Below are 20,390 nucleotides of genomic sequence, written 5' to 3'. Positions count from 1 at the left end.
AGGAGAATGCTGTGGAGCAGAATTTTAGCACTGTGTCTTCAGAAATTATTCCACGAACGACCTTATACTTAATATAGTAACTGCTCTAAAGCATAGCGAGGATTTCTACAGCTTGAACCACTCGACTAGCAGGCTGAAACATGGCAAGAAATTAGACTACATATTCTCGTTCTTTGCGCCTGGCAGAGCAATTGCCTAAATTACTTGTTTTATTAATTACCTGATTAATAAATTTTCGTGAACAATAATTAGGCCCGAGCGACCTGCCGCAGTGGCTGTCTTCGCTAAATTGTTATTTTTTTATTGTCACGTACCAAACAAAAGCTGTGAAATATTTACGTTATCTTCTGCGGTTTTACCCGCGAATTCAATTCAAATTGAATTGAAAATCACGATCTGATTATGAGACACGCCATGGCGAGTAATTCCCGAGTGATCCGGACCAGCTGGGGTGCCTTAAAATGCACCCCACGCGTGGTAGTCGAGATTTTTTTTTCTCTTTCACCTTTTACCGCCACAGCTGCTAAGGGCAATTCGTTCATTTTTCGTCGCGCCTGTCGCAGGAACATCACTACGGGGTCTTCTAGGCAGAAAACGTTATTCGGTACTAAAAAAAAAAAAAAAAGAAAATCCACGGAGGCGGTCGTCAAAGCAATTCGTACGATGTGCAAATGCGAGGGCATTGCTAGTCACCGAGTGTGTCGCTGATTTATGTCGCTGAGCTTAGTGCTGCTACGTTCAACGTCCGCCTCTTGAAATGTGAAATGTGTTGTAACGTAGGGAAAGGCGTGGACATCCTTACAGTACGGGTAGAAAAGCTATAGAGTAAATTCAAGGTATATGCACAACACACATCATCCATCGCAGGGCCACGGCGAGCTACCACTCAAGCAACTCACAGACTGCAAGTGTCTTGGCCCTATTCACAGTCCAAACCCACGGTCGATTTCGCGGCTGGCAACTGCGACAGAGGCCGTTTGACAAGTTCTTGGCTTTTGTCGATGCCGGCTACGTGTACTGCCTCACGGGTCGAATCCCCGGCATGGCGGCCGCATTTCGATGGGGGCGAAATGCGAAAACACCCGTGGTACTTAGTATTATGTGCACGTTAGAAAACCCCAGCTGGTCCAAATTTCCTCAGTCCCCCACTACGGCGTGCCTCATTATCAGAAAGTGGTTTTGGCACGTAAAACCCACAGTTTCATATTTTTTAAAAAATTTATACTGCCCTAGAACTTACCGTATACTGCAAACTGCTTTGCCCGACTCTCGGCCAATCTCGTACTGCTGGCTATGAGCCATTGGTTTCCTCGCCGCGGCACCAACAGGCGCCTTAGAACCTCAAAAGGACATGTGAACGGGGGGCCGGGCTTGGAGGAGTGTCGTGCGTCACATCGCATCAGTTTGCAGACGTTTTTCATTCTTTCCCTTTTGTTTATTTTATGCTCGCGCGTTTTGCTATCGTCTTTAATTCCCTTTGGCCCCGTTACCCCAGCACAGTGTAGCCAGCCGGTGTATGCACTGGCTAACTTCCATGGAGGAAGGAACATTTTAGGAAGGAGCGTTGCGTCACGCAGCCAGCCTTCGCAAACGAACGCTCCGTGAAGACCATACATTTGCTCGGCGGCGCGTGACCCACAACGTGATCTCTACCGTCGATGTCACGGAGCGAGATTCGAGATTTGCACGCTTGTTCGGCGGCCCTGCCGTGGCTCTGCCGGCAGAGTGGGAACACTAAAACCAAACGCGCACTTAGACGCGCGGTCAGCGCCACCAGGTTTGGCTTCAATCGCGTTCCGCGATGCTCCCTCCTCTTTTTCATTCCTCCATGCTAACTTGCCTATACCTCTTACCATCCCTCACTCACCTCGTCTTCCTAGAAACGGCGCTCCGCATTACTGGATTATAGATCCAACTGTTCTTGGTTTGCTATCACTTGGTATCTTGACTCTCGGGCACAGCGACGGAAAGGTTTTATTACAGGTCCATTACAACGTCCATTACAGGTCTTCTTTTAGGCTAAATTAAACTTATTTGATAAATTCTGACCTCAATATATTTTTTTGCGAAATTGACTTTCATTTTTGTTATATTTATGTTATGAGTTATTCATTCATTCTTCATTTGCGTACACGCTCCGACTTCTATTTACTTTCGTTCTAGCCTGCCTATACTAAACCAGTGGTTATATTTTAACAAACAAGCAAACAAATACTGCAACTCATATTAAAATAAGACATAAAACGCAGGAGTCAGTGTTGCGTTTGAATTTTAGTTTTTTGTGCATTTTGTGTGCTATTCTAATGATTCATCTTGTACTACCCGATTCTCGGCCAATCTCCCAGGGTGGGTAGGGGGCATGAAATCATAAATACAACTTACGTTAGACTCGGCTAAACTGGCGCTCTTTGCTTTAACACGCCGACCAGTCGCAAGACGTTTGGTGTTGCGAAATAGCGTTGTTGTTGTTTGTGCAAGTCAACGCAAGTTGAAGAACACTTCGAAAGCTCATGTTACAGCACTGCAGTAATACGGCGTCTTTTAAGCCACAGAGCCTCGTGCATTAAGTACTAGAGGGAACTCTGGCACTAGTGTCTACTGGAGCTGCACTCGGGGGGAGGTCAACCAGCATGAGAATTATGGGAAGTCCACGGATTTGTCTGAACTTCGTCCTTCCGACTTCAAGCGGCTCCGTGACTTTGTAAACTCGTCATTTTCAACAAAAGTACTGAGTAATAAATCGTGAAATGAACATTAATAATTTTTTTAATTATGGGTTTTTACGTGCCGAAACCACTTTCTGATCATGAGGCACGCCGTAGTGGGGGACTCCGGAAATTTCGACCACCTGGGGTTCTGTAACGTGCACCTAAATCAAAGTACACGGGTGTTTTCGCATTTCGCCCCCATCGATATGCGGCCGCCGTGGCCGGGATTCGATCCCGCGACCTCGTGCTCAGCAGCCTAACGCCATAGCCACTTAGCAACCACGGCGGGTCATTAATAAAATTGCCCGACGGCAGGATTCGAGCACATAACCTCCAGCAGAGAAGTCAGATGTCGCAACCATTACGCCACGGACGCTTGCTTCGACAAGGGACATAAACCGCCCTTATGAATTCGTCGCGGGCAAGCCAGTGCCTTGGCACACTTGGCGCGTTTCGATCCGGCCACCTCGACAAGCTGAACCGTTGGAATTGAGAGCGTTTGTGCGCGTTCGCAGCGTCTGCTGCAGCTCAAAAAACTCAACGATTGCAGCGCCAAAGTTCCATCTAGTAATTATTGTAGGAAACTCTGTGTTTTAAAGCCACTCTCGCCGGTAGTTTTTCTACGACTGCGTTCCACTGAACAAGTGCTGTCACTGAACTTGTCAAAACTGGCAGAAAAAGAAAATGAATGTCTAAAGTGAGCATTACTTGGCGTTCGTGCTAATAATATACTAAGCGTAAGAGGAACGCATTCGTATACCTTTGACAGGCGATCTTTTTACTTCGTTCTCGTGAAAGCGAATTTGAGACTTGTTGCCTTTCGCGGACGGAATTCGACGCTGTTTTTTCCTCTTCTTTTAACTAATATGCGACTTGCAGCATTTCGAACAGCATTTCCGCCTTTTAGCGCAACCGTAAATTGACTTCGTTGTCAACAACGACGAGCAATGTACAAGTAACTGAGCCGTGAAACGTGATGTAGCCGGTGCGGCTATTTTTCTTTTCAATTTTTTTATTGGTCCTCTGACATCAGCCGCTTGAGTTCTGTCGGTGACACTCCGTTCTGTGGGGGAAAATAAAGAAAGAAAAACGTCAGGTGTTGCAAACGTACATTGTGTAACCAAGCGGCCATTTGTTTGCCACGATAAATACGGTAAGTGGAGTGCTATACTTTCGGACAAATTTATGTGGCAATGAAGCAGTAGCCACATACGCAAAGCTCACGCCTGACAGCACTCCCGAAAATAGTCCTGTAGTCTGGCTCACTCACATTTGTTTGTGCTTCGAAACAAATAAATAAACGTTTCCCTTGCTATAACACACCATAAAATGAGACATAAAATGCCGCCGTCAGTGTTGCGTTTGAAATTTAGTTATTTTGCTCTACTATTCCGCCGTTTCAGGGAATGCGAAGCCACCGCAAATAGAAAGCTATGGTGATTCAGTATGTGCTGCTAGAAACCGAAACAGAAAGCGCTGTGAAACTGAAGGTTTAAAATACCCGCCTATTACGAGCTTTCCGCTATAACTATGTAAATGAAATGTTTCTCGCCAATATCAGCACACAACTAATACACGCGCATAAGGAATATCTGAGATAACAAACGTATGGTTGCCTACGATGCGATTTCGTTATTGCGATGTTCCATAGTAGGTGATGGCATAAAAGACCTCCTTAATCAAACTTAGCCGCAGTATTTGGCGCAGTAGTATACGTAGCAGAAGCTGCGCGCCCTTGTAGCTTTTGCATTCCTTGCCACACAAATATATCGACGAGTATTGAAACAGACTGCTGCTGCGGAGCCCATCAAGTAACATGTCTCGGGGTGTTCACGTGATGTAACGTCCTAAGAGAACGATTAACAGTGCAACCAACGGGGCGTTACGGAGACAGACGAAACGCTGCTTCGGTCACGTCCCGTTGTTTTCTCCTTTCCCGTTGTCCCCCTTTCTGAAGAGTGGGCAGGTGCTGTATCCCTACCGGTGGCACTTGCCAACCAGCTCCTCGCTTCCCCTTTCCTTTTAAATGCATATATGTTTAAAACAAACAATAATGAGTAAGAAAACAGACATGTACAAACCGGGCCAAGTTAGCACGTTATGGTGTGACGTAAGAGGGAGTCCGTTATCCGTATACCAGAGGTGATCACTGCGGATGGCTCAGTTAGAACCTCGCTAGCTTTTATATGTTAAATACAGCTGAGGACAGAACTTCGTGGACTAAGAGTGCAAAAAAGAAAAAGAAAGAAAGAAGGCGATTATTCGTCGTTGCCAGTGCTTACAAGTACGCCCCTTAAAAAATAAGGCAGAAGGAACTGCCCGTTTAATATTCAACTCAAGTTTCCAGCGTTCTCGCCCTCCAAAATATAAATTAAGTCCACTCTGTGGCCACGAGGAGTCCCAACATGCTCCGTTGTGGGATTGCCAGAAATATTGCAAACGGAGTTTATAATTATGAAACAAGTGGTCATTTCCTACGAAATCAGGAATGTTCATGCAACAGAAAGCCCGAGCTCCTTGTTCTTGGGCTGCAAAAGCTGTAATTGGTGCGCTTACTGCTCACTCGCGAATCGCTTCACCCTGCACTTCTTAGTCGCTGCGCATGCTTGAGAACGGAGGAGTTCAGGACCCGTTATTTACAAAAATAATTTTTCGTTTCTCGTGAACGTGTAAGGGACACGGTTCAGCTGCCGCAGTCGGTAACAACCAAAGGCTGCCGTGACAAACACATATCCGTCGGACTAAGTATGCATAAGTGATTGTCTCGGCGAACATGGGTGGGAGCTTTTCTAGGCAAGGGAAGCTGGACGGCAGAAATGCGATTCGAACGCAGGCCAAACAAGTGTGCCGTCACGAAAGGAAACGTGCGAAGGCGGATTTGCGCCTTATTTCTGTAAATCTCGCTTTAAGTTCACGCGTTTATACTTGCCGTTGTTGGGAGAGGCTCCTTGAGTACGTTGTCGGTGCCCTTCTTGACGTAGTTGCTCATGTACTGCCGTACGAACGGGCAGATGTACTTGGGGTTCACTTCCTCCTTCTCGTTGCGTTCTGCGAGCCGGTACAAATTAACGTGAGCGATCGTCATTAGCATTAGGTTGTAGACTTATCTACGATGCGGTCTTCGAGTGATAATTCTCGAAAAGGTTGTACATATAACCCGTGAGCCATTAAAAAAACCTGTATATGAGAGGAGGCGTTGGCTATATATACGTGGCTCGTTGACCCTTCCAACGAAATCACTGGCGCTCGCGTAAGGTCTAGAATTTGCACCGCTATTCGTGTCGTGCACCCGACCTGACCACACAAGGCTCGACGAAAAACATAGTCAACAGAGACAACCCGGGATAACAAATGAGACGCTTTCGATACAGAAAAGCGCGTCTTGCGCTGAGCGATAACGTTTAACATTTGTTAGCAGGTGAAATGATGTCACCAGATAACGACAAACAAGTACGCGTGCCAAATATATGTGTATTAGCAGCGGTGTGTTATAATTTCGCTCTGTGATCGTTTCTGCAGACTGAGTATGTTTCTTTGTGCTATGTGTGTACGGTGTTATATGAGAAAATGGGTAGTCTCAATTTCTCAACTGTGTTTTGGGCAAGGTGGCTTTTGACGTTGCCTGTACCTTCTTGTTCCTCAGCAGTTACTTGATGAACAAGAACAAATAAACCTCTTTCACATGATCTTGGATAATATATAACTGTCTATAAAGCGGCGCGTTATTTTTCTGGTGTGGAAGCTCGTTTCATTTCATCCCATTTTTTTTAAACACTATTATTTTGTCGCACACCATGCAGTGTAAGCGTTTTCGTTAGGCGGCAGCCGAAAGGCTGGCGAGGGCATTAATTAAAAACATTCCGAGGAATAACGTTGTCAAGAATTTCAGACAACGTACGAGCAACTTTAGCTATATAATGGCAATATAGTCCGCGTATACCGTATGCCTACAGCAACGACCATATATATGTATATATATATTCAAATACAGATATCCGTTCTGGTGGATCAGAGAGCGCGCGATACACCGCTTTCAGACATACATACATAATGTACGTCATGTACATATATCTAAATATATACGAAAATGTTTGCTTACAGACACAAACATAGGGCCCAAACAGTCTAGGAATACATGTTCGATTGTTTCGGGTTTCTTGAATAAATAACAGTCAGTTGTCCAAGGTACGAAGATGCATTTACCTCCAAGCCAGGTCTTAACTGGAAGTGTGCTGGTATGTACTTAAAAGAAGCTTTTAACTGAAGGTGATACTGGCATTTTCTTTACTCTATTTAGCACATCTTGTCCTGGGTCCGCACGATGTGGCAAGCGGTACAAATGTACTGGAAGCATGTTTTCAACAAGGTCCTCATATAGTTCCTTCTTGCTAACGCTGTACAAGTACTGTTGCAAAAAGCGCACGTTTAACAACCTGTATGAGAGCATCACTTCTCGCAGATACCCAGTTACTGTTCCGCACATGTTTTCACATGACGTCACAATAAATCCTGGAAGAAATCGCCATAGCCTCGCTTATGTGACAGTGCAAAGAAACTGATCGTTTTGGTCATACAAATAAATGAACCGCGATAAAATCTGTCGCAGAAACAAGTGAACGAGTACTAGCCCACCTTTCTCGACTGGACGGAACAAATTCGTTCGACTGGTGCGCTCCCATGTCGACGCCTAAATAAAAACGGCGAAAGCACGGTGATTATTTTGTTTGCTTACTCGCGATGCACATAAGGCATTTATGACGTATTGGATCTTGGAAGTAGGAAACAAGTTGCAGACAGTGGCTCCTGAAAACATGAACAATTGCCCGCCTTGCCACGCCGCAGTCTTTTCTCTTGCACTCAATACTTGATCAGTCCAGTACGCTTCAGGATCGCGGTAACAATCAAGTGGCACTCCGAGGTACTGCGTTGGAGCAGTCGACCAACGTAAACGAGAGAAGTGTTCCGGCATGTATTCCCAGTCGCCATGTGAAAGCCGTAACTCTTATCTCAGTTAATCTGGGCTCCGGTACATTCGCAAAGGGTTTCAACAACATTCGTGGCTTGTTCAATGATCTCCCTGTCTGAGCAAAAGACGCCGATATCTTCTGCGTAAGCCAATATGTTTACATGTGCAGCCTGCAGCCTAAAGCCTATTATATCTTCATTGTAAGCGATGGCTGAGCAGAGTGGCTCGAGGTAAGCTGCATACAACAAGCGCGAAAGTTGGAATCCCTGCCTCACCGAAGAGCGAACGCACAGGTTGTAAGTTCACCATTGACAACAATGCGTGTTGTGCAATTCGTGTACGCCATCGTAAAGCTCTCTAGTATTACCTGACTCACGTTTGAATGCTCTAAAATGCAAAAGAGGATCTAGTGCGAGACGTGGTCAGAAACTTTTGCCAGATCAAGCTGCATGATCGCCACCGGTACATCAAGCGCGTCGCCACATTCAAGAACACTTCGGGCAACATGTACTACGTTTGTCGCGATAGAGCGTTCGGTGCGATAGAGCGGTCTTTGATACCGCAAGTCTGGTGTGACCTTGAAGTCGCTAATACTTTCATAAATATTTTGTTGTCACGTTGGCGAGGCTAATCAGGCGATAAGATCCCGCCAACAGACGTTTTTCTGGATCATCACTTTTCGGTATGAGCGCAGTGTGCGACGTTGTGAAGGATAACGGTACTCGTTTCGGGTCACAAGCTTCAACGAAAACTCTAAGCAGCATCGGAGCAACTATACCCTTAAGCGCCTTATAAAAGGCGGCACCTAGGCCGTCGGGCCCAGGTGCTTTACCTGAAGCCAAGTCGTCAATTGCGACCTCTATTTCCCGCGTAGTAATCTTTCGTTCGAGACGTGCTTTAACTTCATCGTCCAGCTTCGGCATAAATGGAAGGAATCGCTTCTGAAAGCCATCTTATAAATCATCTTGGTGGCTTAGCAAGCTACTGAAATGCTCGGCTGTCACACGCTTAATACGCTTGCTATTTGACAGATTTCCTTCCGCACCTGTATCTTTTTTTCGTTCGATAGCACAGGTTTCGTTCGTTTTTCCCGCAGCCATAGTTTTTCGGATCTGGCACGTATAATCGCAGCATCGTTCTTCTCGGCATCGATTCCTTCAAGTTGACCTTCAGCGCCTATTACTTATTTCATAAGGACAGCTGTCTGGATGCTTTCCATACTAATCAAGAATTGTAGTTGCTCGCGCAGTTTGCTTTCAGTTTCGTTCTGGTTATACTTAAGGGAGCTACTCTTTCCGATGGCTGTTGTTTTAACCATCTGCTTAAATTCTTCCCATTCAGCTGCCAGGCCGGTTGGCTGTGCTGCGAGTAGCTTGTCTAATTTTTCCGTTACTACGCTAACAAAGTCTTCGTCATCCAGCAACTTCATAGTAAACTTCCACAGGTTCCAGTTCGATTGGCTTTTGCCTGACTTCTTCGAAACCCGGCCATTACCAAATAGTGGTGACTAAATTGAATGGGTTGGACCTCGTACGCTGTGCGCAAAGGGACTAGGTCAGCTGAGACATATACCTATTCTATCCAGCCTGGCGTTACTGTCCTGCTGGAAATGAGTGTACTGCGGGCGAGTGCCATTGGAAAAAACATTGCCATGCTAACCGATTCAGCCACTGTTGGTTCATCATACGTGCCCTTTAAAGCGGGGTTTTATATGCATGAAGAAGTAGACGCAGCGCAAGGCGCGAGCCAATCACAGGCGTCCCCTCCCTCCGGAGGAGGGAAAGGGTGTTATCGCGTGTTCGCTCGCCTCGCGCCCGCCGTTTCCCGCCAGTTCAGGCCGGGCAATCAGATGAGGAAGCCGCGTTTGGTTCGTTCTGTCGAAGAGTGGGCTGTGTTGAAGGAACGGCAGCAGGGGCGGGCAGCGCGTCGTGCGTTCGACCGAAGAACAGGCGGCGTTTGATGAACGCCGTCGGGAAGTCGCTCGAGATAGGGCTCGTCGTCGACTTGCCGACCTCCCCGCGAGGGAGCACGAAGCCGAGGCGTTACGACAACGAAGAGCCACGGATCCCTAGCTTCGCTTGCACCCCCTGGTCCAGGTTGGGGAGGGGTTATCATTATCTTCAACCAATAGCCGTTTGACGGTTTTCCATCAAAATAAAGGAAAGATAAACGAAATTGCGTCCCCGTGTAAAGTAATTCTCCACAATAAAGCCAGCAACACAGGGACGTATCCAGGGAGGAGGTCCCGGGGGGGCCTGCCCCTCCCCCTCCCGTTAAGCGGCATATCTCACACCCCCCCCCTCCCCTCCGGCTACGTCACCGCTCCTCACCCATATTCCTAAACCGCCGTCAAATCAATCTTGAGACTACACAGCTATTCGGCGGTCAACACTGGGCTGCTGTTACAGCATTATTATGGCCGAGGCTTGGAAGCGATCGCTGATCGGGTCAAGGGAGAGGACACTGAACTGAGGGCGTGAAACAGAGTGATATTCTCCCAGCTGAAGAACGGCGGAATGTTTTCGCCAAAACCTCCTCTACTTCTTCAATGCCAGTGCAATCGCTCGCTCCCCAATGGGAGCCGTTGGTGCGCCTTCGTTCAGCGAGTTGCCGCGATGCGACGCTACCGAGATGGTACGACTAATTTAGGCACGCCTACTTGCCTAACGCAGGCGTCTGAGGGTGCGCCGACGCCGTTACCGATAAGTGGTAGACGCTCCGTCCCTGCGTCTGTCAGGTGTCAGGCTTTCACGCGTCTGTCAGTCTTCCGCCGACTTCCGCTGTGAGGCGCCGCCCAGATGGTACTCTCCCCCGCGACCGTAAAGCAGGAGCGAACACTAGCCGACGGGGGAGAGCAGGAAAGAACAATAGGAAAGGGTGGTGAACGATCGGATCGCCCGCATCTGGCTGGCATTGAAAAAAAATAGAGGAGGCGCTGGTTTTCGGCTTTCTCATTATTTTGATGTTCGTTTCGAAATGTCAAGGCTCTGCCGCTGGAAAGGCCCCACTGATATCTTTTCGACGATCTACGTTTCACAGCCATCCGAAGAAAAATCAAAATTTCATACAAACCCTGCAATAACCGTTGAACACATAAGCAATATGAATGACACCCGTTACCTCGTCTGGTTTTTTGCCCTAATTGTACAGCACTTTTCGTGCGAAATCGGCAACGGGAGGTAAGAGTCGCAAGAAGTTTAAAAATTAGGTGATCTTCTAAGAGATAGAGCCGAAACAACAGCCAAACAGGAAGGAAAAGCAAGAATTAACGCATTTAACCGCTCTTTGTGAAAATATTTATGCATTAAAATTTTTGTATTATTTGTAAAAGGGAGTAGAGAAAACACCGCCGGAAGTGGAGAATGGTTGCCTGTGTTTTGAATGACGCTTCTACAGTTATCAGTCGAGCCGCCTGACGTAGCTACTTCACTGCTGTGCTTATGTCGGTGTTTTTCTAACCTTCCGCGGTGGGCGCTGTACGTCTAGAACTGCAGCGTCCTGCGCTCTACGCGGTTTTACGGTACGGCCACGCATCGTTACGCAACTTACCAAATAACAATACGAGTCGGCTTTGGCCCTTAACTTGATAGAGCAGTAAGCGAGGGATCCAAAATAACTGTGATTGTTCTACAAATGTATCCTTCTCGATAATTTTTCCAAAGCTAATTAGAAAAACACTACTAGAAATCTTCAGTTTATGCTTTCATTTCTTTACTTCTTCTTGGCTGTGTCCGTTTCTTTCCTGGGCGAGTCAATTTGATGTGGTTCCTGATTTGCCAAGTAAAGGATACGTGTATATAACAGGCGTACTTGTGAGATCCGCCTTATTTCACTTCTCTTTTGCGGGTTTACGCGCCTTTATAGCGAACGGTGGGAATCGTTAACGTCTGTACTGGTAAAAGTACATCACCCCTCATTTGCATAGAAAAGTTACCTACCCCTCTCCTCTGTAAAAAAAAAAAAATCCTGGGTACGTGCCTGCTGCAACAGTCTTCGTTATCTCCCTTCGCGCATACGGGTACTCGCCGATGGACTCACCGAAAACGAGGCTGACTGCTAGCGACACCACCATGTGCGTGAGGAAGCCGACGATGCCGATCCAGATGAACGAGATGTGGTAGAACTGGAAGATTCCACTGCGTGCAGAAAAATAATAATAAAAAGATGCTACAAAGTTCGCACTTTGTATGAAAACACAACGTCGAAGGGCTGGATCGAGCTCTCGTTACGCACGGCCAAATGTTCATTGTCGCCCGCCAGCTCTCGCGGGACGCGCAGTGCCTTGACGGAAGCTCTCAAGGTCACTTCTCGCAGGTTTGTTCGCAATTCGCGGTTAGCGCGCATGAGTATTCGGTAGTACATGTGTGTATCAAAGAAAAAAAAAAATACGCTGATTCCACGCATCTACTGAATTGGGAAGCTTAGCTTTCACAGCGAGCCAGCAAGGCAAAAGGCTCGCATTTTGATTGGCTTGCGACAAGAGACGCTTTCTTTTTTTCCGGCGACGTAGATCGGTGTAGGACCGATGTTCGTGGAGAGAATTTTTTCCGGTCGCGCCACGTAGATTTTCTGGTCGCCGGTGTGACTGGCGACTGGAATAAGCTTTACTAGTGTGTCTGAAGCTTTAAAGTTTAAGGATTTCATGTTGAGCAGATTCAGAATCAATGCCTGTAGACATCCGAAGGTCTTTGATTATGTTCAACGTGAAATGCTTAAGTTATATTGTTATGGCGTGAGAGGACTTGTGTAAGATTAGTTATTTAACTAACCGCACGCAAAACGTGAGGGTCACAAATATTAATTCCGCAGTATTGACCATTTAAACCATTTATCTTTCTATGCTCCTCCTGCTATGCGAAAATTTAACAAGGATATTTAAGACAGGATAATCGGCAACGATTTAGTACAACTGTAACGGCAGCTATGTAGCATTGTATAACTGCAAGCGTTGTATTCGGTACCTTGTTTTGATTGCTGTGGCGTGAAAGTAAATGTCGCCACTGTTTTCATTCACTTGTACCCCACACAACTGCTACTTCTGTTTACGGATGCTGATGTGCTACGTTTACTATTGCTGCGTTATTTTACTTAATGCTTATGAGTTTCCACTTCTAATGCTGGTAATTAACCAATATTATGTTCAATGTAACAGGCGTTTGCCCTTCGCGTATAAAGTGCACTGCCAATGTTTCGTAATCTTGTTTTGTGAATCATTGTCAACAGTATTGTAGCGCAGCTGATGCCCTGTCATACCAATTCGCCTCTTGCTTCTGTTACATCTTACTTTCAAGAAACAAAAAGTAAACTTCAATTCAAAGAACCAGCTAGGCGCTGCAGAAATAGCTGGCTTCGAGGCTTGCCTCACGCAGGTGTGCGGGACATGCGCCCACTAGTTTGAACTTGCTCAATATCTGTTTAGCGTACGCAGTTGCACATCAAGTTAGTTGCACCTTTTCGTGGGTGAGAACAACGATATGAAGTGAAAGAGTTAAAAAGGAAAGATAGGTTTCCACGTTAACGCGAAAGGCGGTAACGCATATAAACTGTAGCACTAGAAACTGATACCGCAGATGCAGTTATATAATGTCCAACAGAGTATACAAGAAGTGATAAGAGTTGATGACCACCTGGCTGGTCCAGAAGACGGTCCATTACACGTCGGTATCAGGGGACCTGGTTCCTGAAGTCACCTGTGGACGTTAAACGCGAAACGGACGCAAACGTTTAGGCCATCTGATATGCTACAGTTTAAAGAATGCCAATACGTGGAGAGAGGCCCCGACACGTTTTTTAACCCCCTGAACGTCACTGACTTAGTCGTAACTACACATCAACGACAACTTTCACGCCCCGATTACCATATATATGAGTACATGTTGTTTTGTTCGTGCTGAAATGTTCTTGTGGTGGAAGGGTTGAATGCGCGAACAAACCACAAACTACTACTCTTGCCCAACCACCTGATCACGGCGTCTTTGAAGATAGTGTTCATGATCGTTCCTAGGGAATCAGCCACCTTTCTCGTCTACGAAAGCAATCCGCTGCTGTGATTTTGCTTTCGTTAGAGTGGCCTATAGTGTACAGCCCCGTAGTCACGCTCGCCTAGAACACTCGAAATTGGCGCTGCGTCACTGCATGCACTCGAACGCGATTATAATGAACCCGGATAATATTCTCTACATCGGACACTTAAACTGTACTGACCGATACCCGCGTAAAATACCTCTCTCGTAAGGAGCTGGGCAATGAGTGTAACTCATTCGGCATGCCCACTACCAGCGCCATAAAGACGTTTGCATTTCGTGGATTTCAGGATGCACTTTCCGCTGTGGATGCGCTGCGCCTGTGCTGCAGTGACATTGAGAGAAGTAGATTGGAGCGGGTCTACGCAATGACGCTACTCGAGCAGGCCATTTTTATAGAGACGTTTTGAATAAGTTCAAGGGCACAAGTAATTAATTACTCAATATACTACGGGCAGTTCTGTTTTTCAAGAACTGTATTTCTTCCTTGCTTGTTTTCTGCACTGCAGGAGGTAACAAATTCGTACATAAACGAACGCACCACAAAGCTTATCTTCAGCTGTTATACGCGAGTGTGAATATAACGACTAACTCGATATATAGAAATATTTCAAGCGGGTAAGCATGTTCGTTATAACCGGTCTAGACTGCGCCGCTAGTTCGTAACAACTTGCAAACGAGCACGTAGACGTTGTTTTGCTCATCTCTTCGCAAAAACGCTACCGGCTAAACGCCGTATACGTGCATCTCGGCGCAGCGTTTGCGTGTATAGAGAACTATGGACGCGGGACGGGGCTCGCTTACCGAGCGATCCACTCGGAAGCTCAACGACACCACTCATCGGCGAGCTCGGTGCCCGCACCGTGCCACCCGCTCACCTCGGTAACGGCGGAGGGTCGTACGAGCCGGCCGTGAGGGTCTGGTTGAACTCGGTGCACCCGGTGGTGGACGTGGGCAGGTCGTCCGCGTCGCGCGGGTACACGATGGAGCCAAGGGCCAGCCACCAGGACGTGGCCATGGCCACCACGATTCCCGTGATGGCACCCTGCATACAGTGCGTATATAGTGCGTGTATAGTGCGTGTATAGTGCGTATATAGTGCGCTGATGCGTGCACATTCCCGAGGCAGCGTTTTCCTGATCGGTTGCGGCTGACCAGCGCTCTTTGTCATCGAGATACTCGCCCGCAACAAGAACGCCATCCCCTCTGTTGGCGCTTGAAAAAAAGCCTCAGGTGTACCTTGCGGTTACAGGACTTGCGAAGGATAGCCTGATCTCCGCGGCTCTCGAACAGATCACATCGAAGCTTTTGCACAATTCGTGCGGTAACCGAATCCATGTTTAAATGGACGGTTCGGTTTCGGCAAGTCCGAAGTGTGCCATTATTATAGCGTTTTTATCGGTTGTCATCAAGTTTAAGAGTTCACGCGTCACAACATCTAACAGTTTGCGAACTTGGCCGCTCTTCGCGATGCTGTGTAATACATCGAAAAAAGAACCGCCTAGCAAAGGGGCAATCGAAAGCATCCATCTAAAGCGTACGAAATTTATGACGCGGAAATTACGACCAATTGGTGTCCCATATCAACGAAATTTGGCATTGCGTTTCTGAACGAGGACATGCCATAATCTTTCGGAGGCTGTCCGGAAATTATGGCATCGTTGGTAATCACCTCGCCGATGACGCTGCCCGACGTGCCCAGGCTGGAGCACCGACACTCCTTATACCTTTATCGAAAGTATAGGCACTGCAAGCGAGTTTCGCAATATCACGCGTACCATCGGGCTGAGTTGCCGGCATACCACGCAGGACTCAAACTGTCGATTACGCAGCCTCTACCCATCACTGAAACTGCAAGTACCAACAAACTTTTCATGACGCGACGCAACACTGTTGTGCCTGCTGTGGGTAGTAGTAGCCTTTACTAACTCCTACATCTATCGCACTTGAATGGTGGACTCACCCATTTGCGCTAAGTGCAAGTGTGAAGCAGCCATAGATCATCTGTACCACCGTTCTTGCTTCGATAAACAACGCCATTCTCTATACTGTACCTTCAATAGACTGGATGATAGGCCATTTACAGAAGCAAAGGTCTTGGTAGCCTAGCCTCACAGCTAATCAGCCCAGGAATCCATTTGAGCTCTTCTACAGTACCTGAAGGCCACAGACTTGAGTGCCCGACTTTAGATATGCTACACCTGGCTTAGTGCATGTGAAAGTGCGCTATAGACTCGTGTCTTCTTTCTTTCACTCCCCATTTCCCCTCCCCACGTTTAGGGTAGCAAATTGCTAAGCTTGGTAAGCTTAGTAGCTAGAATTAAAAGACGGAAAGTACGATCGCTGGTGGCGACGCCACTTTGAAGTTAAAGCACCAGCTCGCATTGATGTAATTTGTATTCTACAGCGTTTATTGCTCGGATCTAGTAATATTTTTCCAATGAAGATGAAATGCATTGCATTCTAAAAGAGCAAACGGCTAAACTTAGCAAGTTTCGATAACTGTGGCAGCGTCGCAACGATGCAAATACGATTTTTTAAAAATCTGTGACGTCCCACTGACGGCACAGATTTCGGCCAGAAATGCAATATATAGAACCATTACTTTCTCTGTTCTAATAATCAGCCCCTAATTGTGATAATAACGAAAACAGAGTTTTGAAAGAATGTCTTTATCAATGTAATACGATTTAGGGAGTCTCTTACTTTTAAGTCACTTCACCGGTGACCAGAGAAGTCATTGGTATAGGTTTATCTCGTGCATAGGGTGGAGATATTGGGCGCATTTGCTTCCTGATACGCTATTTCGCTACTGTACAGGCTGTCACTATGCCCCATGAAAATGGTGTGAAATGGTGTGGGCGATAGTTCCCCTGGCAGAGAACTTTCGAGGTGGGTATGGAGCTAGTAATCAAGAATTATCGCGAAAAAATAAAGCAAAAAAATAATAAAAGAACTATTTACGTCGAAGCGAACACACAAACACGTGCATGTTGTTCAAAGACGCGAAGTGAAGCACCAACCGGAAGTTACAGCAAATTTAATCACGTCACGGCTCCCGCATGGGAGCCTTGTCCACCGCGTGCACCACTGTCCTTGTAATAAACGAAGCAAATAAATATTTATTTATATCTTTCAAAATAATATCGCTTTAACAACACCGTGTTTCTTTCACTGGGCTTATTGTGGACAAGGTTCCCGCTTGGCGCCGAAACGTCATTGCAATTCGGTCGCTGCTTCCTTCCGCGTCTCTCGGAAAACGTAAAAATGAAAAGAAAAAGAAATCAAGATATGAAATAAATTTAGTCTTGCATATATATATATATATATATATATATATATATATATATATATATATATATATATATATATATATATATAATATTTCTGCCCTATTTTGAAATCGTTAATTTCAATGAACGCGCCCAAATCGCCATCTTAGTTCAACAAAACAACAGCCGCACTGCCTGGCCCATTGCCGTTTTCTGACATAGGCAGGTTCACCTGCGTATGCCTTGGTAATGGTCCTACAATCCTAGGATAAAAAAAAATTGCTGGTGACGACGGACGAGGACCACTTTGGCCCCGAAGGAGAGAGAGGGAGATATAAAAAACAAAGGAAGGGCGGTGATGTTAACCGAAGCATGTCTCCAGTTGGCTACCCTGTACTGCGGAAGGGCGAGAGGGGTATGAAAGGTTAGAGAAAAGAAGTACCGAGCGATGGATGAGCGATAAGGTTACCTAGCAAGGCACTACGCCATCGCACGCAGTGTAGGTATCACATAAGCAGATATACAATGTCAGACAGTCCACAGTGTAACGCAGCCTACCCCCTCCCCTTCCACACACACACACTTCTTTTTTTTTTTTTTGCACACAATCCGGTCTCGTTTAGGCAAAGCAGAAGCGCAGCTATGGCTGCTCGCAATGATATGCGTGTATACGCCACTATTCAATAATGTTCGTTTCTGTTGTGTTTTATGGGCGCTTTATGGTGTTTGAAGGTCTTACCAATCGCAGATTGGACGCTCGCTTAGATTTATGTGTGTGTTGAAGTAATAAAAGGGCTTTCGTCGCGTGTATGTGTATATATATATATATATATATATATATATATATATATATATATATATATATATATATATATATATATATAAATATATATATATATATATATATATATATATATATATATATATATATATATATATATATATATATATATATATATATATATATATATATATATATATATATATGGGTCATTCCATCTCAAGTGTACTCGGTGTTTTATCGACCATCTGCGATTCTGCTGAAAAAAATCATACTGTATTACCTCAAAGTGCGAAGTAATTATTCAAGCGATTTTTCTTGAAAAAAAAATTTCTAATGCCCTGAGGACGCTTTGAAGATTGCGCACACAAGTGAAACTGTGCCAGGTAGAAAAATTTCTACAAAGTTATTGCTTTGACCTGTTACTGCGAATATTTTTTGAAATAGTCACCAGACGGTGCTCTTTCGTGACTATTGTCGTTTATTACTTTTTGTTTTAATTTACATAATTTTTAGCCGTAAGGAAAAGTCGACAATTGCCCCTTTTTAAATATTTTTTATAAAGAAAGTAACGTTTCCACGAGGAATATATTGACAATAGGGGCTTGGTATGTGTGTATACTAGATGATAAAAATATTCGTATAAGAAATAAAGCCTAAGCTTTTGCTTAATGTCATGGTAAATATGAAAAAAATTACGTTCTGACTCAATTTGTGGCTTCATTTTCGCAATGTAGCGTTCCAAGTAAAAATATGACATAGTCGGCATCGGATAGTATGCTTTGCTGTCTATCTATGTACAAAGATTCAAAAGATTAAATTTTGTTTTAAGCGAGAAAAAAATTTTTGAACTGCACAATCACAAGGTTGCGCGGAGCATCTGTTTGCTTCGCCTTCACTGCATAGCACGTCGGCCGGTGTTTCAGTCTCGCTCATTTTACGCGCTTCTTCCTTTTCTTTTTGAAGACGAGGTCTTTTTTGGCGACTTCAGGTTGATTTGCGGTTCGTGGGGACTGAGTTTCTGGCCATTGTCATCTTGTAAGATTATATGATTGCAGGCCTTCTAGTGCGCGTAGGACAACAAATAGGCGTCTGAGTTAAGCTTGGAACGCAAAAGATGCAGAAAGTTAGTGTGCTAATATATACGGAGAAGTTATAACGCGTAATTCTAAAAAAATACGGTGAAATAAGTTCGATCAACATGCCACCAGTCACTAAAAACGCGCCAGAACAGGAACCAGAACTGTGGCTTTATAAGCCGCCTGTGCCACGCAAAAAGAGCAAGAAACGTAATTCAACTTTACGGCCCCGTTTTTTCGTCCTCCTACGAATGTAAGGCTAGAATTTTTATGTGCATCCGGCAACACAATGGCGTTAAAATCACCCCTTGTCCTGGAGAGGAAATACATGAACTAGAGACATCGTGTAGCTTAAACGTGCGATGAATTATTACGCAAATCCATGTACCTGAATTCCCAGAAGCTGAAGACGCACCAAAACTGTCGTCCAGTCCGTCGACTTGATACATTTTCTTCACACCTCGATCATCGGAAAGAAACTGTAAACATGAACGCCGGTTTGCTTCTGTGACAGCTGTAGCTTTGCCTGGGATAAAGCGGAGCAGTAACAGACGACACACCTATCGTCTGCTCGTAATGCACGCTCCTCCCGTCGTCTTGACGTCGCTTTCCCAGCCTCGGTGGGTGGCATCGCGGGACGCGTTTACGATACGAATACGTGTTCCAACCAGACATTTAAGGCCGCTTCGCAGACATTCTAGGTATCAAGCCGGCCAGTGGCCTTTTTCGTTGTTTTAGGTTTAGCAGAACGCCACAAATCGCCTGCTCGTTGAATAAAGTCACAGTTCTGGTTCCTGTTCTGGCGCGTTTTTAGTGACTGGTGGCATGTTGATCGAACTTATTTCACCGTATTTTTTAGGAATTACGCGTTATAACTTCTCCGTATATATTAGCACACTAACTTTCTGCATCTTTTGCGTTCCATGCTTAACTCAGACGCCTATTTGTTGTCCTACGTGCACTAGAAGGCCTGCAATTATATAATCTTACAAGATGACAATGGCCAGAAACTCAGTCCCCACGAACCGCAAATCAACCTGAAGTCGCCAAAAAAGACCTCGTCTTCAAAAAGAAAAGGAAGAAGCGCGTGAAATGAGCGAGACTGAAACACCGGCCGACGTGCTATGCAGTGAAGGCGAAGCAAAGAGATGCTCCGTGCAACCTTGTGATTGTGCAGTTCAAAAATTTTTTTTCTCGCTTAAAACAAAATTTAATCTTTTGAATCTTTGTACATAGATAGACAGCAAAGCATACTATCCGATGCCGACTATGCCATATTTTTACTTGGAACGCTACATTGCGAAAATGAAGCCACAAATTGAGTCAGAACGTATTTTTTTTTCATATTTACCATGACATTAAGCAAAAGCTTAGGCTTTATTTCTTATACGAATATTTTTATCATCTAGTATACACACATACCAAGCCCCTATTGTCAATATATTCCTCGTAAAAACGTTACTTTCTTTTATAAAAAATATTTAAAAAGGGGCAATTGTCGACTTTTCCTTACGGCTAAAAATTATGTAAATTAAAACAAAAAGTAATAAACGACAATAGT

General features: G+C 45.3%; 1 protein-coding gene across 3 annotated transcripts in view; it reads right to left on the bottom strand.

The window, feature by feature from the left end:
- Positions 1 to 3,685: 3,685 nt before the first annotated feature.
- The window catches only part of LOC135906851 (sodium-coupled monocarboxylate transporter 1-like), an 80,300-nt gene continuing 63,595 nt past the window's right edge, over positions 3,686 to 20,390 (bottom strand). For all 3 annotated transcript variants that reach the window (XM_070538526.1, XM_065438457.2, XM_065438458.2), the window contains 4 exons: positions 14,576 to 14,742; positions 11,713 to 11,810; positions 5,638 to 5,756; positions 3,686 to 3,771 (listed from right to left, as the gene is read on the bottom strand). In XM_070538526.1, coding sequence (XP_070394627.1) covers positions 3,721 to 3,771; positions 5,638 to 5,756; positions 11,713 to 11,810; positions 14,576 to 14,742 — 435 coding nt within the window. In that variant the 3' untranslated portion in view covers positions 3,686 to 3,720. The remainder of the gene's footprint in view (positions 3,772 to 5,637; positions 5,757 to 11,712; positions 11,811 to 14,575; positions 14,743 to 20,390) is intronic.

Source organism: Dermacentor albipictus, chromosome 5 (genome assembly GCF_038994185.2).
Source record: "Dermacentor albipictus isolate Rhodes 1998 colony chromosome 5, USDA_Dalb.pri_finalv2, whole genome shotgun sequence".
Classification (NCBI taxonomy): Eukaryota; Metazoa; Arthropoda; class Arachnida; order Ixodida; family Ixodidae; genus Dermacentor; species Dermacentor albipictus.
This window is presented reverse-complemented; position numbering and strand designations above follow the sequence as displayed.